The 15622-nt window shown below is 37.4% G+C and overlaps 1 protein-coding gene across 1 annotated transcript; it reads left to right on the top strand.

Moving 5' to 3' along the window:
* Positions 1–283: 283 nt before the first annotated feature.
* LOC129269271 (ATP-sensitive inward rectifier potassium channel 12-like) lies at positions 284–3447 on the top strand. Its single transcript, XM_054906747.2, has one exon. The coding sequence runs from the start codon at positions 1956–1958 to the stop codon at positions 3438–3440; it is 1485 nt and encodes a 494-aa protein (XP_054762722.2). The 5' UTR covers positions 284–1955; the 3' UTR covers positions 3441–3447.
* Positions 3448–15622: the final 12175 nt, after the last annotated feature.

Here is a 15622-nt window from a genome sequence, read left to right as displayed (position 1 = left end):
CTCCCAAGTTAATTGCAAATGGGTCATGATGTAAAACAAGTTGTCATGAATGCCAGGTTTAGATTGGTAATGCTTTACGTATGCATGAAAATGATTTCGTTCTCTAGTAATGAAACTTATTTCAAGTAGACCCCCCCTTTCTTTTATTTTTGGCAGAAACATTCGCTCGCTGATTGTTTTCTCAGTTATCAGACAGCCGGTAACTTTGTAAAATGATTTTCTTTTCGCCATTTCATGTCGAGCATTGCGTTGTACCTCAAAATAGCGAGACATTTTCACAGAGGAAACTCCGTGACGTGATTTGGCTCCCCTGTTAAGGTGAGTCACCCCATGACAGCTTATGCACAGAGCCATGTAGGTTGTCACATATAGAAGGCAGATTGGGGAGGGGGAAGTGCTCAAAATCCTGTCACTAAAAAAGTTTGTTACTCCAAACTTCACGTGACTGCAGTGGGTCGTTTATAAGGCTGTGACTGGAAAGTTTGCGATTCATTCAGTCTGCTTACTCATTCTTCGATGCAGCTTAGGAAAGTTTTTGAGCAGTTAGTCCATGGACAGCAAGATTTTGTGACAAAGCATTATTAACATATATGTAATAAATTATATGGGACAGGATTGCTTCATTGTATGCAAATACCTCCTCTGTTGGATCTTCTGACTGTTATTACTCTTCATCATCGCTGTTTTCTGGTCATTTTGTTTACGGGGCATTTCAAAATATTATCATCTATTGTGCTTTCCAACAAAGTGGATTAATATCATCAGCACACCAAGCGTTTATTGGTGTGTGACTTCACAACAAAGAGAATATTTCATTTTTCCCCGCTTTCTTTTGGCTACTACGATTAGTGAAAAGGACTGCGAGGTCTGTGGTGCAGCTGCTGAATGGCAACCTTCATTTAAAAAGTCGGCTCTGAATCGCTACAGTAATTGGGCAGTAGACCACTGGTGGTATAATATTTTGCCCCCAAAAGACACAAAAGCAAGTAGAGTGTTGACGGCAGTGTATGATTACAACAGATATGATTGAAAATTTTGCAACTTAGGAAATTGGCATTAAAGTTGATAGCATGAGCCAAGTTTTATTAATGTTTTAATCCACAGCTGGACTGGACCATCCATTGTTAAGATTTATTTCTTGAAAGACCTCATTATTCTGTGTCCTAAAAACTCCTATAAATGGTCTAAATTGAATTGTAATGGACATTAGCGAGGATTGGTGAATGGAAGTATTTCCTCTTCTTTCCAAGAAAGATTGATAAAGAACACACCCTTTCCTATTGGAGTGCTTTCAACTAGTGTCTGCTAGTATACCACCTTTGAGAAGAATGTAAAGATCCTTTTTTGCTGCATTCTTATGTGGAATCTACCAGCTGATGAAGACATTCCATTCATTCATTCATGATTGTTACATGCCAACAAGCACCAAGCTCTTCAAGTACTATCAAAATCAACAGGTGTTAAAAATTCTGTCTGCATCTCTCACACAAGCAGTCAGAGTTGGATACTCATCAAGTGCGGAAATCAAAAAGAATCGCATTCTGAGGGGGAACCGCTTCCTCTGCATATGTACCCCTGCATCATTGACCTTTTGTACCCCTAAAATAGTTTGCGCTGGAATTGGTACTTCCATGTTTAGGGAAAAATCAGACATTTTGATGAGTGGTGGGGATCGACTTGTGTGAACTTTGCTCTGTTGGTGATTAGGTTGGGGTAATACTGTGGGGAGCTCTGTGTATGTTTTGGGCTGTGTTTGCACTTAGCTTCAGAGGCTGCGTTCTGATTGGTCGAAGCTAGTTGGAGCCTTGTGGTAATCTGAAACCAGTGTTTTCTTGGACTAGCTGGTGGTTTCCAAACTCCATACACACAGCACATGCTGTGACTGGTGTCTCTCTTGCTCTGTAAAGTTTATATTGTGAGTCTAGCTGGTAGTTCATAGTGCACTCACATAGACAATGAGTGGTAGTAGAGATTGGAAGGAGAAGGAGGCAAATGGCTTGAACAGTGAGCTAGCAGGTAGTGGTACAGCAAGCCTCTCTGGATCTCTCGATGGCGTTGTTCCTCATCCCAACATGAAAGGCCCGATAAAGCGTAGACATTCCGTGCACAACTTTGCCCGTCAGCTGAGTTTACGAAGGAAGCAGAAACTTCAAAGACTTGTTAGCAAGAATGGAGAATGCAATGTGAGTTATACGCATGTGCCTTCAAGATGGTATGACTTCTTTGCTGATATATTCACAACACTTATTGATTTAAAATGGAGGTGGTTACTCCTTATCTTCTCGCTTGCATACGTGCTTGGATGGGTCGGTTTCACGTTCATCTGGTACGGATTGATTTGGTATCATGGAGATCTTGGTTACCAGGACAAAATGGCAGCAAATGAGACAAAATACCAAGACTGGGAACCTTGTGTTTACAATGTGCAAAACTTTATTGGTGCTTTTCTGTTCTCTGTAGAAACACAGACGACCATCGGGTATGGTTATCGCGGAACAACGGAAGAGTGTTGGTTAGGAGGGGCCATTGTTGTGATTCAGTCAGTCTTTAGTTGCCTGGTGGATGCCGTCTTCATTGGTATGGTTTTTGCCAAAATTGCACGGCCAAAGAAACGTGCTGCAACAATCAAGTTTAGCCACAATGCGGTCATTGCTGAGAGAGATGGCAAGTTGTGTTTGATGTTTAGAATAGGAGATATACGCCGGTCGCATATTTACGAAGCTCATATCAGAGGACAACTCATTGGACCTAAAGTGACGGATGAAGGGGAATGCATCCCTCTCCATACATACAACATGGATTTCAGTAATAACAGCGGAGAGGACAGAATCTTTCTGGTGTGGCCTATCATTATTTGCCATGTGATAGACGAAAAGAGTCCTCTATACAGCATCTCTGCCGGGGATCTCCTGGAAAACAACTTTGAGGTTATTGTATGCATGGAGGGTGTGTTAGAACAGACTGGACTTGTCACGCAAGCCCGGACATCGTACTTGCCATCTGAGATCCTCTGGGGACATCGCTTTAGCAGCCACCTCATCAGCATCAACAACAATGAACAATTCAAAGTAGACTACAGAGACTTCAACACCACCTACCCTGTCCAGAACATGCCCAGCTGCAGTGCAGCCGAGTTAGAGCGCATGAGGACAGCAGAAACAGACTTACTAAACAACTCAAAGGTGAAGCCATCGCCGTCCATCAAGTCTTCCCCCAAGAAAAGTGTCTTCCAATACAGCTTGCCTAAATCACCAAATAGTGCCTTCAATGGAAACGGGAATATCCGATTCGCGGATGAACCGCAGAACGGAGACAAAATGGACATGTCTAATTCAAAGTCAAATATGGCTTCTGTGGAGTCACTGACCAATGGCAATGGACATCATCTTACAAATGGAAATGGAATGAAGAGATCACCCTCCAGAGAATCCCCAGTATAGCCTATAGGTGAGACCCCCTGCTATCTCCTATTCTCCTTATCAATTATCACCGTAATTACTCGACATTCCTGTTGGATTCTACTAATTTCCATATATCTTTGCTACTAGCAATGGGCCTACTTCTTAAATGTATCTCTCACTTTTTCGTTCCCCTAATCTGTCCCTCAATTTCATGTTATGGGGTCATTTTTATAAATTTTTTTTTGTCTAGGAAGGATTTCCATTTTAAGTCTTTAATTAACAGAATGTCAGGAAACAGAGACTATCATAATTTTTTTCTCAAAATATGAGAAGAGAAAGAGTGAGAGTTAATGAACTTAGAAATATATATAACATTTGATTTTTTTCCCAACAATAAGTTCAGAGATTAAAAAAAGCAACAAAATGTAGTAATTTTCTTTTGTATGCTCTGTAGAATTCTATATAAAAGTTCAATTTCAATCCTACTTGTTAGATTTTATCTTTTTCCACCATGCTTAATATTCCATAGTCAAATCACAATTTTGGTATACAAAGCATCTTACTCTTTCAACAATATTTCCTCAGTCTATTCCTGCATTATTGATTTTAAAATGGAGCCCCCTAAAAACCCCACTTCAAAACGGATCTAATGGAATGATGTAGGTCAGCATTGTACAATTTAATTTGTGGTGTTTACTTCCAGGTTCATTTTATTCAGAGAAAATTTAGCCTTGACTTGATAATTTAATGTTTTATGAGTTTGCTTCTGATTTGTTCTCTCTAGATATCATATCATATTTTGCAAATTAGGCCTACAAATCACATTCCCTGTGCATTTTATAGGTTTGGTTTCAAAATTTGGGCAAAATAAAGCAGATGAAAGTAAAATATGTCTGCATTGGTGAAACTACAGCTGTACTTGATGTGACATTCCTGTGTCTTCTCAATATATTTGTTCATTTTGAACATGTAGGAAGAAAAAAAACCTTTCAACCCATGCCAAAAATGGAAAAGATAATTCTTATCACTCACAAGTCATTCTTTGACTGTATTTGGGTCAGGCAGGAAAAGAAAATCACAGTCTCTTCATTTAATCTTTAATTATACCTTAATCTCAAGAGCTTTTGGTCAAAATAGTCTGGGAAGAAGGGATTATGTTAAGTCCTTAAAAAGTACTTGAGATATTTTTATTTGATACATGTAAGGTAGAGTGTCTATTTTCTGATGTAACCTGAAAAAAGTTCACTCAAGTGTCTTTAAGGAGCTGTTAAAAGGACTGTATTATTGGGTCATATCCAGTTACTTTGTTTTATATATTGACATTGAGGACAGGGTAGGAGCACTTCACAGGGACGAACAATTTATCTAACTTGGACTTTAGCCATTTGTTATTAAAGTGAACAGGTGATCACTGAGATTATGGTAATTTTACAGTTAAATCTAAAAAAAAATAGTGTTATCCTACATCTATTCAGTGTTCAATTATCCTACATTAAATTGCCATTTAGGCCTAGATGCTTTCTTCATTAAAAAATTGATTAACATCTTCATTCTGTCCCATGGTGTGATAGTGCTGATAATAAGAATTTTTATTCATCATGATTCATACCTTGTTTGCTTTTAGACAGTTCTGTTTATTGTTCATTGACTTTAGTAACCCTTTATTTGAAAATGGATTTTAATAATATGCAACAACATATAGGCCTATAGCACATGCCAGTAATTGTTGAGTGTTATATCTGTTGTAGCCTATATACCTATAATAATATTCTAGGACTGTGATTGGTCAAAAGTGCACTGACTTTTCTGACTGATAATGATATTGATTTCAGCGCCGTAATTATACATAAATTAATGCACAAATAAGCTGCAGTATAAACAAATATTAATGGTATTTATACTCATACTCTTTGTAGTAGTAGTAGGCCTAATGATATTCATCCTATTCCTAGTTTTAATCCATAATGTGTCAAATATGATAATTATACAAACTTACGAGAATGATCTTATTGAAAAATAATGAACTCTACATCTAAAAATGTATTTATGTTAGGCCTATATTGTTCCCTGTAACCACCGTGTTTCCATCATGGAGTTCAATGTTTTCACCATATCTTTTGTGGTATATCCTTTGGGGAGAGTAACATTTTTGTTATAAAATCTGCTGGTTGCTGAGTCACAGACTGAAAAGATGATGATAATCCCCATTTTAGTTGTTAGGAGACATGCCTCGTACTTCTGCAAAGCTATTTGAACTTCATAAGTGCTGTCATTGTCATGGGCAACTTTATGGGGATTGGTGATTATTAAAGCTATCCTGTACACAGCTCATACTACTTGATAATTATGACTCGAATGGACAAAACCCACAGAAATGTTGTCTGCTAATACTAATCCAGACAGCAAATTTAAACTGTTGACAAAGTTTAAGTCCCAATAATAGCATTGCTTGAAATCCACTTACATTGACCATGAATATAACTGCCTTCATTTCACTATGAAAATTTGTCTTTTGACCAAAGATCATGGAGGCCTATGCTAAGATAGTGTTCTGAGATTTATTATTCCTTGTACACGGATACCACTAACCCCACTATGTTATTTGTAGAACACTTGGTATTTCCTGAAAGTTACTTTTGGTTTTCATTATAGATATTTCCCTGTTGCATCAAGCAAGATAAATTAATGTAATCAATAAGTTCCTTCCACTATAATGCTCTACTGGCAGTGTTGAGGATAATTAAATTAGACTCTTTTTATCTCATTTTTTATCCATAAGTTTCACCTTCTTTCACCTCTCACAACTGAATCTTTTCTATGGGTCGGGAAAGGAAACCATTTCCTGTTCTCTATACTCTACTTGCTCAGGATACCTTCAGTCACAAATCATTATGCAAATGCATGAAAGCAAGCATTTAGAAATTTTCTTCATCTTCCCGATTTCAAGCCCACCCACACTGTAAAAAATGAAGTGCTAATTTAGCACTTGCAGTGCTTGTATAGTGACTGCACTACGAGTGCTGATTTTCTAGTTTAAATTTGAACTAGAAAATCAGCACTAGTAGTGCAGTCCCTATACAAGCACTGTTAGTGCTAAATTAGCACATCATTTTTTACAGTGCACCGATAAATTAGACCATGGGCGTACATGTATATAGGTAAACTTTGAGGCTGTTCTCACTACATTCCTAAAACTAGTTTACTGGAAGCTAGTTTACTGGAAACTAGTTTAACGCGTAGTGAGAACGGTCGAAGCGGTCTTGGAAGCGATCTTGCAAACCAGTTTGGAAAACCACCTCGCGATGTAGTTTTCAAGATCGCTTTGCCTCGTTAAACTGGTTTTAGCGTAACTGAGGACACAACCGTTCTTCAGGAAGCGATCTTCGCACATTTTGAGCGCGCTACTCCACACGATAGGGTGTAGAATGCCTATGCTGCGGTTACGAATTTCGCGCGAAACATGTCACCCCTATGAGAGCGTTTCCATAGCAACAAGAGCGCTATACGTGAAGTGATTTTGAAAACCACTTTCGTGTGATCAAGTGGGAACGCTAGCAAAGCGATCTTCCAAACTGGTTTCCTGAATCGGTTTCCAGTAAACTAGTTTTAGAAAGCGTAATGAGAACGGCCTCTTTGTTTATATGCAATGCAAATCAGAAGAAGGTCCATTGGAGAACCATGATATATTCCATGATGATTGTGGTCTGTGTTGGGTTCTATCAAGCTTCCTTAATTCTGCAGAATTTTCTTTTCAAAATCAATCTTTTCAGCATGTTTAATTTGTTATGTTTGCAATTTGATTGAAAATACTATTGCTGAATCCTACTGTAATTTGGAGAAAACAATCTTTAAAAAAGTGTGTTTTCTAGGGTAAAAAGTTTGTTAAATGCAGCCCAAATAAAAATGAAAGCCCATATTGATAATTCAGAATTTTCTTGAATGTTGTGTATTAAAGACTTGTCTCATTCAACAACAGTATAAAATGCCCAGCAAGCAGAATGCTTTGTGAATGAGGGGTTTCTATTTCCATATCAGTTATTTTTCATGTCTATTCAGCCTTAAAATTTTGAATTGAAACATTGTGAGATTTCAAGACTAGTATCATTCTTGCTTGACATGTTATTTTCACCTCAGTATAATTGTAAACATGAACAATGGAATTACTCATATTGTGCAAGACTGCAAGATAAATTTCTAAGTGTTCAGTATGGCGATATACTATCACAGTTTAGTTGACTTAGCAATTCTTTTGAATAGGTCAAAAGTTAGACTTGTTAACATATCATTTACAATTTTGTTGGCTTTTAGGGGTTTTATCAATCAGTTGATAAGTTAGGATAGCCAACATATCAGTTTCTTTGTGAAATCATACTATACCACAGGTATTTTCCATTCTGTTCTTGGTTAATTATTAAGTTTACCAAGAGATAAGAGAACCTTCTATTAATGGGTCAACTTGTCTTGCATTGATAATGGTCTCTTATGCTTTTCACACTGCACTTTTTTCCCTTAACCCCAGGAAATTAGTGGGGCTAAGGGGGGTCTTAGCCCCACCAATTTCCCGGGGTTAAGCTTAGCCCACTTCGTTTTCACACTACGTTTTAGCAAAGTGGGCTAGCACGGTAAATAGTACGGTACTATCTGGCCCTGCAAAAAAGCAGGGTTAGCCGGCTTATTGTGGTGCTAGCACCACAATTGCGGTGCTAAGAGATGCAGTGTGAAACGAAACAGGGCTAAGCAAAAGTGGGGCTAAGCATTAGCCAATCACAGAAGTCGAAATTGCACGTGAATCGCGCTCTGTATGGTAAAATCATCAATATTTATGAGCTGTGTGATTGCCCGGGGTTAAGGCTTTAACCCCGGCTAAGAAAGACAGTGTGAATCGAAAAAGGATAGTCCGGGGTTAAGGATAGTATGGGGTTAAGGAAATGCAGTGTGAAAAGCATATCTGTGTATTTGAGAGAGGCAGTGTCTTTTACCACTAGCATTTGGTTACAACATAAATCGCCAGTCCTAATATTTTATTAAAGGAAGTTAGAGTAATGATGATGATCTTACAAATTTCACATAGATTCAAATTTGGTTACCATTTAAAGGACAAGTCCACCCCTACAAAAAGTTGATTTGAATAAAAAGATAAAAATCCAACAAGCATAACACTGAAAACTCCTTCAAAATTGGATGTAAAATAGGAAAGTTATGAAATTTTAAAGTTTCGCTAAATTTCATAAAACAGTTATATGCACATACTGGTCAGTATGCAAATCAGGGGACCGGTGACATCATCCACTCACTATTTTTTTTATTTTTATATGAAATATTCTAATTTTCTCCTCATTGTCCAGTGAAACAAAGAGTAATTCCTCCCTGAACATGTGGAATTAGCATTGTTTTATACTATATGGTTTAGTCAAGTTGGTCTTTTTTGTCAAATCTGTTTAAAAAATGAAATATAATTCAAACAGTAAACAAAAGAAATAGTGAGTGAGAGACATCATTGTCTGTCTCATTTGCATGTCACTGAGTTGTGTATATCACTATTTTGTTAAAAATAAGCGAAAATGTCATAACTTTCTTATTTTACATCAATTTTGATGAAATTTTCAGCATTATGCTAGTTTGATTTTTTTCTCTATTGATCAAATCAACCTTTTTCTGGGGTGGACTTGACCTTTAAGAGCAGGAACATGAGAAAATTTCATTATTCTTCAACTTTGATAGTTGTCAATCCTATTGACCACTATTAAAGTGAATAGCAAGTAGGCCTATGAAGAGCTCTTCCAAAATTCAGCTTCCTCACTTTTAAGTTGTAATTCAAACTTGAATGGGAACCACCCTCGAAGAAGCCGAGTTAAGATCTATAATTTGTGATTTATCTTTATTAATTGACTTTATTCCAATTACTGGTTGAACCCTGAGTTATACATTCTTTCTGTGTATATGGTTCATTTTAGGCCACTATGAATGAACCCACGGTCCATTTTCTGTTTATATCCAGCCATTGTAAGCCCAATTCTTTTCCTCCCTTCATATGCATATTCTGTCACAGTTTACTTATCCCCAAAACAAATAGCTCAAAGCCTCTGTGTTGTTTACCTCTTTAAAAACCAAACATGACAATTCTTCGGCTCTTTTCCCTTCCATGGTACTTTAAGTACAGCTGAAGTGTGTATTATCAATGAATTTAAGCAGGATAACTGGAGGCCTTAAAGCATGTCTTTAGTTGGACTTCAAGATTCAATAGTGTGAATTATATTTGAATACAAGCATTCCAATCTAAGAAAGTGTAGGAGTATGACAAAATTAAGAATTCGAGCCCTGACTGAGCCCCTGACGATTCTGTGCTTACAAAATCAAAAGTGGCCGTTTTCAGCAACTTATGTAGTTCATGCTAGATGATATGAAAGTTAATATGCACTCATTCATATTTTGTAACACATTATTCATGTTAATTTTGAAGTGATATTTTGTAACACTTATAGTTCTATTTATGACAGTACTTGAAAACCACATGCATAATATGTCACAATTTAGATGTCTTATGATTTATTGAAGGTGTATATGTGCTGGTAATTGACATTTTCATTCAAGCTTTTAGTATTGTTTTTCTATATAGTTTTATTGCAGAAAAATTCTTGTTAGGATGATAAACTTTGAGAAGACAATATTTGAAATCAAATAGAATTGTATTATCATCAAAGTTCTAGATCCAATTTCTAACATCAAGTTGTTTTTCTAAAGAGATATTAAAAAATGAAACATTAGATTTTGGGAGAATACTGTAAATAATAGAGTAACAGTAATGAATATATTTTGGACTCACTTTTGATGGCAGCATTATCATGGGGTAATAAAATTGTATCACATACATATGTATAAGTATCACATACATATGCATATAAGTATCACATATAAGTATCACATACATATGTATAATAAAATGGTATCACATACATATGTACAAGTACGACTATACTCTGTAAAGAGGACTGTACTCAACGGAAGAAGAAGTATATTTTATTGATATGGAACACTTGAATTATCCAAAAAATAAAAACACTAAAAACTTTAATTTAAAAACACTGAAAAATGCAAGAACAAGGCATTAAACAATTTTCAAAAGCACAAATGTCAGCCAGGAATAACTTTTGTCTTTAGATATGTGTGAATGTACCCTTGTGGTCTGAACAAGTTCATGTAAATTTGTGGTCAGGTAGGTGTAAATGCTCCGACTGTCCCCAAAAATGCATTTGGTCCTTTTGGATTTAAAATCTTTAGTTTCCGGGTTATTAAAAGTTAGAATACTCGGATTTGAATGAGTAAAATACCAGTGGATTTCGTGGGATTGTTGAAGATTTCCTTGTATTGGATTCCATACCACTTTCAATAGAAATTTCAAGCTTCACCTACTTCCTTGATTGAAAAAGATACACCATTACTAAGTAACAAAAAATGATTTTAAATGATTATGTACAGTAAGTGATTTATGGTAAACTGTGTGAGTTTGACAGTCACTGGGAGTTAGTAGTTAAATTCTAGACACCATTTATGCAGATATGCCTATGGCTGTTGCCTATTACTGGGAGCATTTTATGAAAAAAGAATATTACTCTTGATTGTGTTATTTTGGATTATGTAACATACGATGTGATTGGGCACTCTTTCAATGTACTTGAATTAAACATCTGATATGTTGCATGACCACCAGCCAACTCAGCTAGACTACAGTACATGGAGGCTGACCTGATGGCACTCTGGAATATTAAGTTAAATAAACATCAATCAAATTATATGGACTCTCATTTGTGAACCCACTACATATGGCCTAGCAGCTACCTTCATCCCACCGCTGCCACCAATAATATACCTTCACTGGTATGGTGCCCAAACTGTTGCAGGCCTTAATATCAGGTTTACTCCAAGTAGACAGTGCCATATGAACCCGTCTATCAAAGCCTCATCTTTTTCAATCTCAAACTGGTTTACACGAGAGTTTAGCACATTGACATGTGAACCATGTAAACTCAACTGCTGGTGTGTGACCTGCTACCAGCACAAATCACTATAGGAAGGTTACTGTGTCAATGCTATAGATGTTAAGACCTATCAAGGCAGAGGTGCTCTTAAAATCAACTTTCAAAGCTGAAATCCAAGGATAAATCAGTCATAAATTATGAAGAAGGCCACAAACAAGACACAGAATCAAACTTTGTTTTGGAAAGTAGATATCCTAATGCAGTTTCCAATTAATGGGCTAAGGCAATGCATCAAAAGCAAATTCTTATTCAGTGATTGGCATTTTTCCTGGTGGTGGTGGAGGTGGTGTTTTATAAAGTTTAGAATGACATGTTCATTTTCTAAATGAGATTTCCATGTTTTCTTTGTGTTTTAGCAAATTGGGACCAGTTTTCTTTTGACCTTTTATTTTTTTGAGAAATCAACTTCACATGGAAATGCTATAAGAATTTAATCATACAGAGATTATTCATATACCTTGATTGATTGGTAATTAAAACAATTGAAGACTTTATTCAGCACCTGAGAGCATTGTATGCAAAGTCGTGCACAACTTTAGGAGCAGGTTTATGAAACAGCCCACTGGTAATGCTCACAAGCATGTAAACCATGAAATGGGACAAGTACAAATTATTTTGAAAGAAAGCATTGCTGAATGACGTCAATTCCAAGGGTATCTTGTGAAAATATTGAACTGAGGGGGAGTTTTCTTCTCATTAGTACAAGATTTTGATAGTGCCATTGTCCACTTTGTTTACTGATCATTTTTCTCAAGGTTTGTAACTTGTTATGGACATCCAAAATATAACAGAATTTAACAAAAGGTAATTTTTTTCAAATATTTTCTTTTGGATCTCTCACTCTCCTATAGGAGTGTGGTTATTTTAATTATTGTTTATTTTCTAGTAGTTTTAATCTTATTTACATGTTTACATGGGTCCTTGACCAAATGAATAAACATAATAAGACATTTCTACATGAGTGAATTTTACTATAGTTATTATCTGCTGCTCAATGATCGGTATTTCTAAAGAATGCATGCCTTATGTGATTATTCAACACTTTTTCCTTCATTTTTAATGGAGTTTTCTGGGGTAAGTAAACTACATTAGAAAAGATTTGGTTCAATAGCTCCTTGAAGAGATTTTTGCCCCCTTTCTATTAGCCCAATAAATAAACGCTGTAAAATATAGGGATTAGAAATAATAAAGATTTGCTGTGATTAGTTACCAGTTGAACTATGGATTAAATCTAATTTCAATCCTTAAGACTGGTGTAACGATTTAGTGGTGTAGTGGTTTTCACTCTTGCCTTGTAATCAGAGGGTCTTGTGTTATAGGACTTGTGTCTTTTAGCAAGGCGTCAATTCACACATGACCTGTCTCCACCCAGGTGTTAATGGGTATCAGGTATGATGCAAATGTCAATAGAGGCGGTGCTGCACCATCCCGAGTTTGCTCAATCTCGAGATTTTAGCCCGATCGGCCCACTTCGCAATTAATCTCGAGATTCAAGAAACCCCGTCTGCATCATCGCAAGACAGCGATTCCTGCTCGAGCGAGGCAACAAACCCGATATTCCGAGCATGCGCACTTTCGGATCTTGGAGTTTCAACGGCCCGCGCTTTTGAATAACTTCCCGCGATATGCAAGCAATGTACTCCTTTCACTAGTACTTTCGCCGAATTCGACCGGTGTTATGCAACAATCCTCTCAGCTCAGCGAGTGAAGAAGTGATGTATTCTTCGTTAAATATGATGGCGGCGGGGATGGCGGAGTAAGAGGCAACGACAGAGAGAGAGAGAGAGAGAGGGAGAGAAGGAAGAAAAAAATGCTATTTGCTCACATTTTGCGAAGGAATAAGACGACACTGCTGTCAGTGTTGTTATTGAATATGACCATCGTCGATGAGCGCCTCCCCCTTCGGTCTGGTCTCTCCCAAAATCCATTCACTGGTGGGACACCATCGTTGCTGATTAGGCAATTGATGAACGCTATTCGCGATAAATCTATTCGCACGTGTTTATGTTTTGACCAAGGCTGAAGTGGAACGCGAATTGCATTATGGACTGACGTCATGAATAAATTACCCCGAGTCCAATCTCGAGTGCGTCTGCACCTACGAATTAGCGGGATAATTCGTAAAATAGTGCGCTATTTTGCAAATAAACCCGAGTTGACTTGGGATTGCAATCTCGAGATTAATCCTACGAACTAGCGCGATAATTGCGTCTCCACTGCAAACTATCTCGAGATTTTTCAGATCGGGATAATTTGCCGGATCAAAAATAGCGCGCTAATTTGAAAACTCGAGATGGTGCAGACGGCCCTTAGGTGGTTTCAAACTGCCTCGATCATAAGAATCCCCGTTAAATTACGAGAACTTTTTTAGGCTAAAAATTACCCATTAATTATTCCTGCATTCACACTGCCCCGAAACATACCCTTCGGGATAAGTTCCTGAAGTTACGAGAATGAGCAGTATGGTCTGATAAGCAGGCAAGGCGCGAGATTCAAAATCACTAGCTCAGCAGCCACCCGCGCCCAACTACACGCTGGGCTAAAAGTTCCCGTAAATTGCTTTCACATTGCCAAAATACCTGCGACCATGGAAAAATCCCTGCGAAAGTTCTCGTTATTTTGACAAGTACCTACTATTTAGTGGGTTTTTTCTTTCGGGGAGATTACGCGTAATTTGCTTTCACATTGCCAATATTACCTGGTATTTTCTGATCGGGTAAATTTCCCGATCAGAAAATACCTGGAACTGACGAACTTCGAGGCGGTCTGAAACCACCTATACCCTTTTTACACACGCTGAAATTTCCTTAACCCCGTACTATAGGTGGGGCTAAATTGCCATTTAGCCCCACCTATAGTACGGGGTTAAGCTTAGCCCACTTTCTTTTTACACAGCATTTTTGCAAAGTGGGCTAACCCCACCTTTAGTACGGGATTATTTGGCCCTGCAAAAAAGCATGGTTATCCCAGCAATTGTAGTGCTAAGAGCGATAGTACGGGGTTAAGATCGCTAGTGTAAAACGAAAGTGGGCTAAGCGCTCCCATTCATGCCCCGCAACAGAGCCGGCCCTGTTGTCCAATCAGAGGTAAGCATAATGAATATTCATGAACAGCGAACACGGCGATGAGAAAAAGCGCGCGCCATAAACACAATGAATGACCCCTCAGTGTGCTCGTGAATATTCATGAGCTACCACTAGTCCGGGGTTAGCGAGTTTCGTGTGTGAAAAGCAAGCATTCCTTATCCGGGGTTAGCAATAACAATTTGGCATGTGTGAAAAGGAAAAAAAATAGTACGGGGTTAAGGATAGTACGGGGTTAGCGATAGTCCGGGGTTAAGAAAATCCTGTGTAAAAAGGGTATTAATGTCATTGAATACTCCTCAGGGAGTAGAGATTGTGCATACACCGTATGTGGGCTAGTCAGAGTCCAATGATTGAGGTAATATGGTATATTTTACGCACTGAGTTGTGTCGTTTTGATGTGATATTATTGTACAAATTATTATGATGATTCCTTTCTTGCATACAATCAAATCAATGTAAGGCATATGGGTACAGGTAGCAAATATTAAGTTTATTTTGTATACTGCATGAACAAGTAATCGAAAAAAAATATAAATTTTAGTAATGTGAACTGAAATCACATTTTATATGCTATAGGGTTGAAAAACAGATATCTGTAACACATCAAACAAAATTCTTGCCGCCTGCATCATTTTTTTTGTTTGTATTCATGATCAACTTGGCATGTCCTTAAAAGTCTTTTGTCACAATTTAGGGGGATAGGCTACAATGCAGCCTTTCTACACAATAGAATTATAGATGTTTGAATTTGAGCACAATTGGAAAGATCTTTGAATTCCTACTCTGACTCATTGTCTGGTTGTATTTATGCCAGAGTGGAATAAATGACTAGTTAGAAATCTATATTCCCCATTTCATATCTGTCTTTTATTGTTCTATTTCCTTTTCACTCTTTCTCTTCTATTTCTTGCCCCTTCCTCCCCCTCTCTCTCTCAAGCCCTATCCGTACACTCACTATTTCAGCTTAATGTTTGTCTTATCCACATATTGTTTTTTTTTTTTGGTGTAATTTTTACAATGATTAGATTCCTAGTTGATAGCTGAATAGTCTTTGTCCACTTACATATTCTCAATATTACTTATGGAATGAGGATGTCTT

The sequence above is a fragment of the Lytechinus pictus genome, chromosome 10 (genome assembly GCF_037042905.1).
Source record: "Lytechinus pictus isolate F3 Inbred chromosome 10, Lp3.0, whole genome shotgun sequence".
In the NCBI taxonomy this organism is placed as follows: Eukaryota; Metazoa; Echinodermata; class Echinoidea; order Temnopleuroida; family Toxopneustidae; genus Lytechinus; species Lytechinus pictus.
Note: the sequence above shows the minus strand (reverse complement) of the source record. Positions and strands in the feature narration are given on the sequence as shown.

Excerpts from the sequence above, each read along its gene's own strand:
- LOC129269271 (XM_054906747.2), top strand. The coding sequence starts at position 1,956 with ATGAGTGGTAGTAGAGATTGGAAGGAGAAGGAGGCAAATGGCTTGAAC.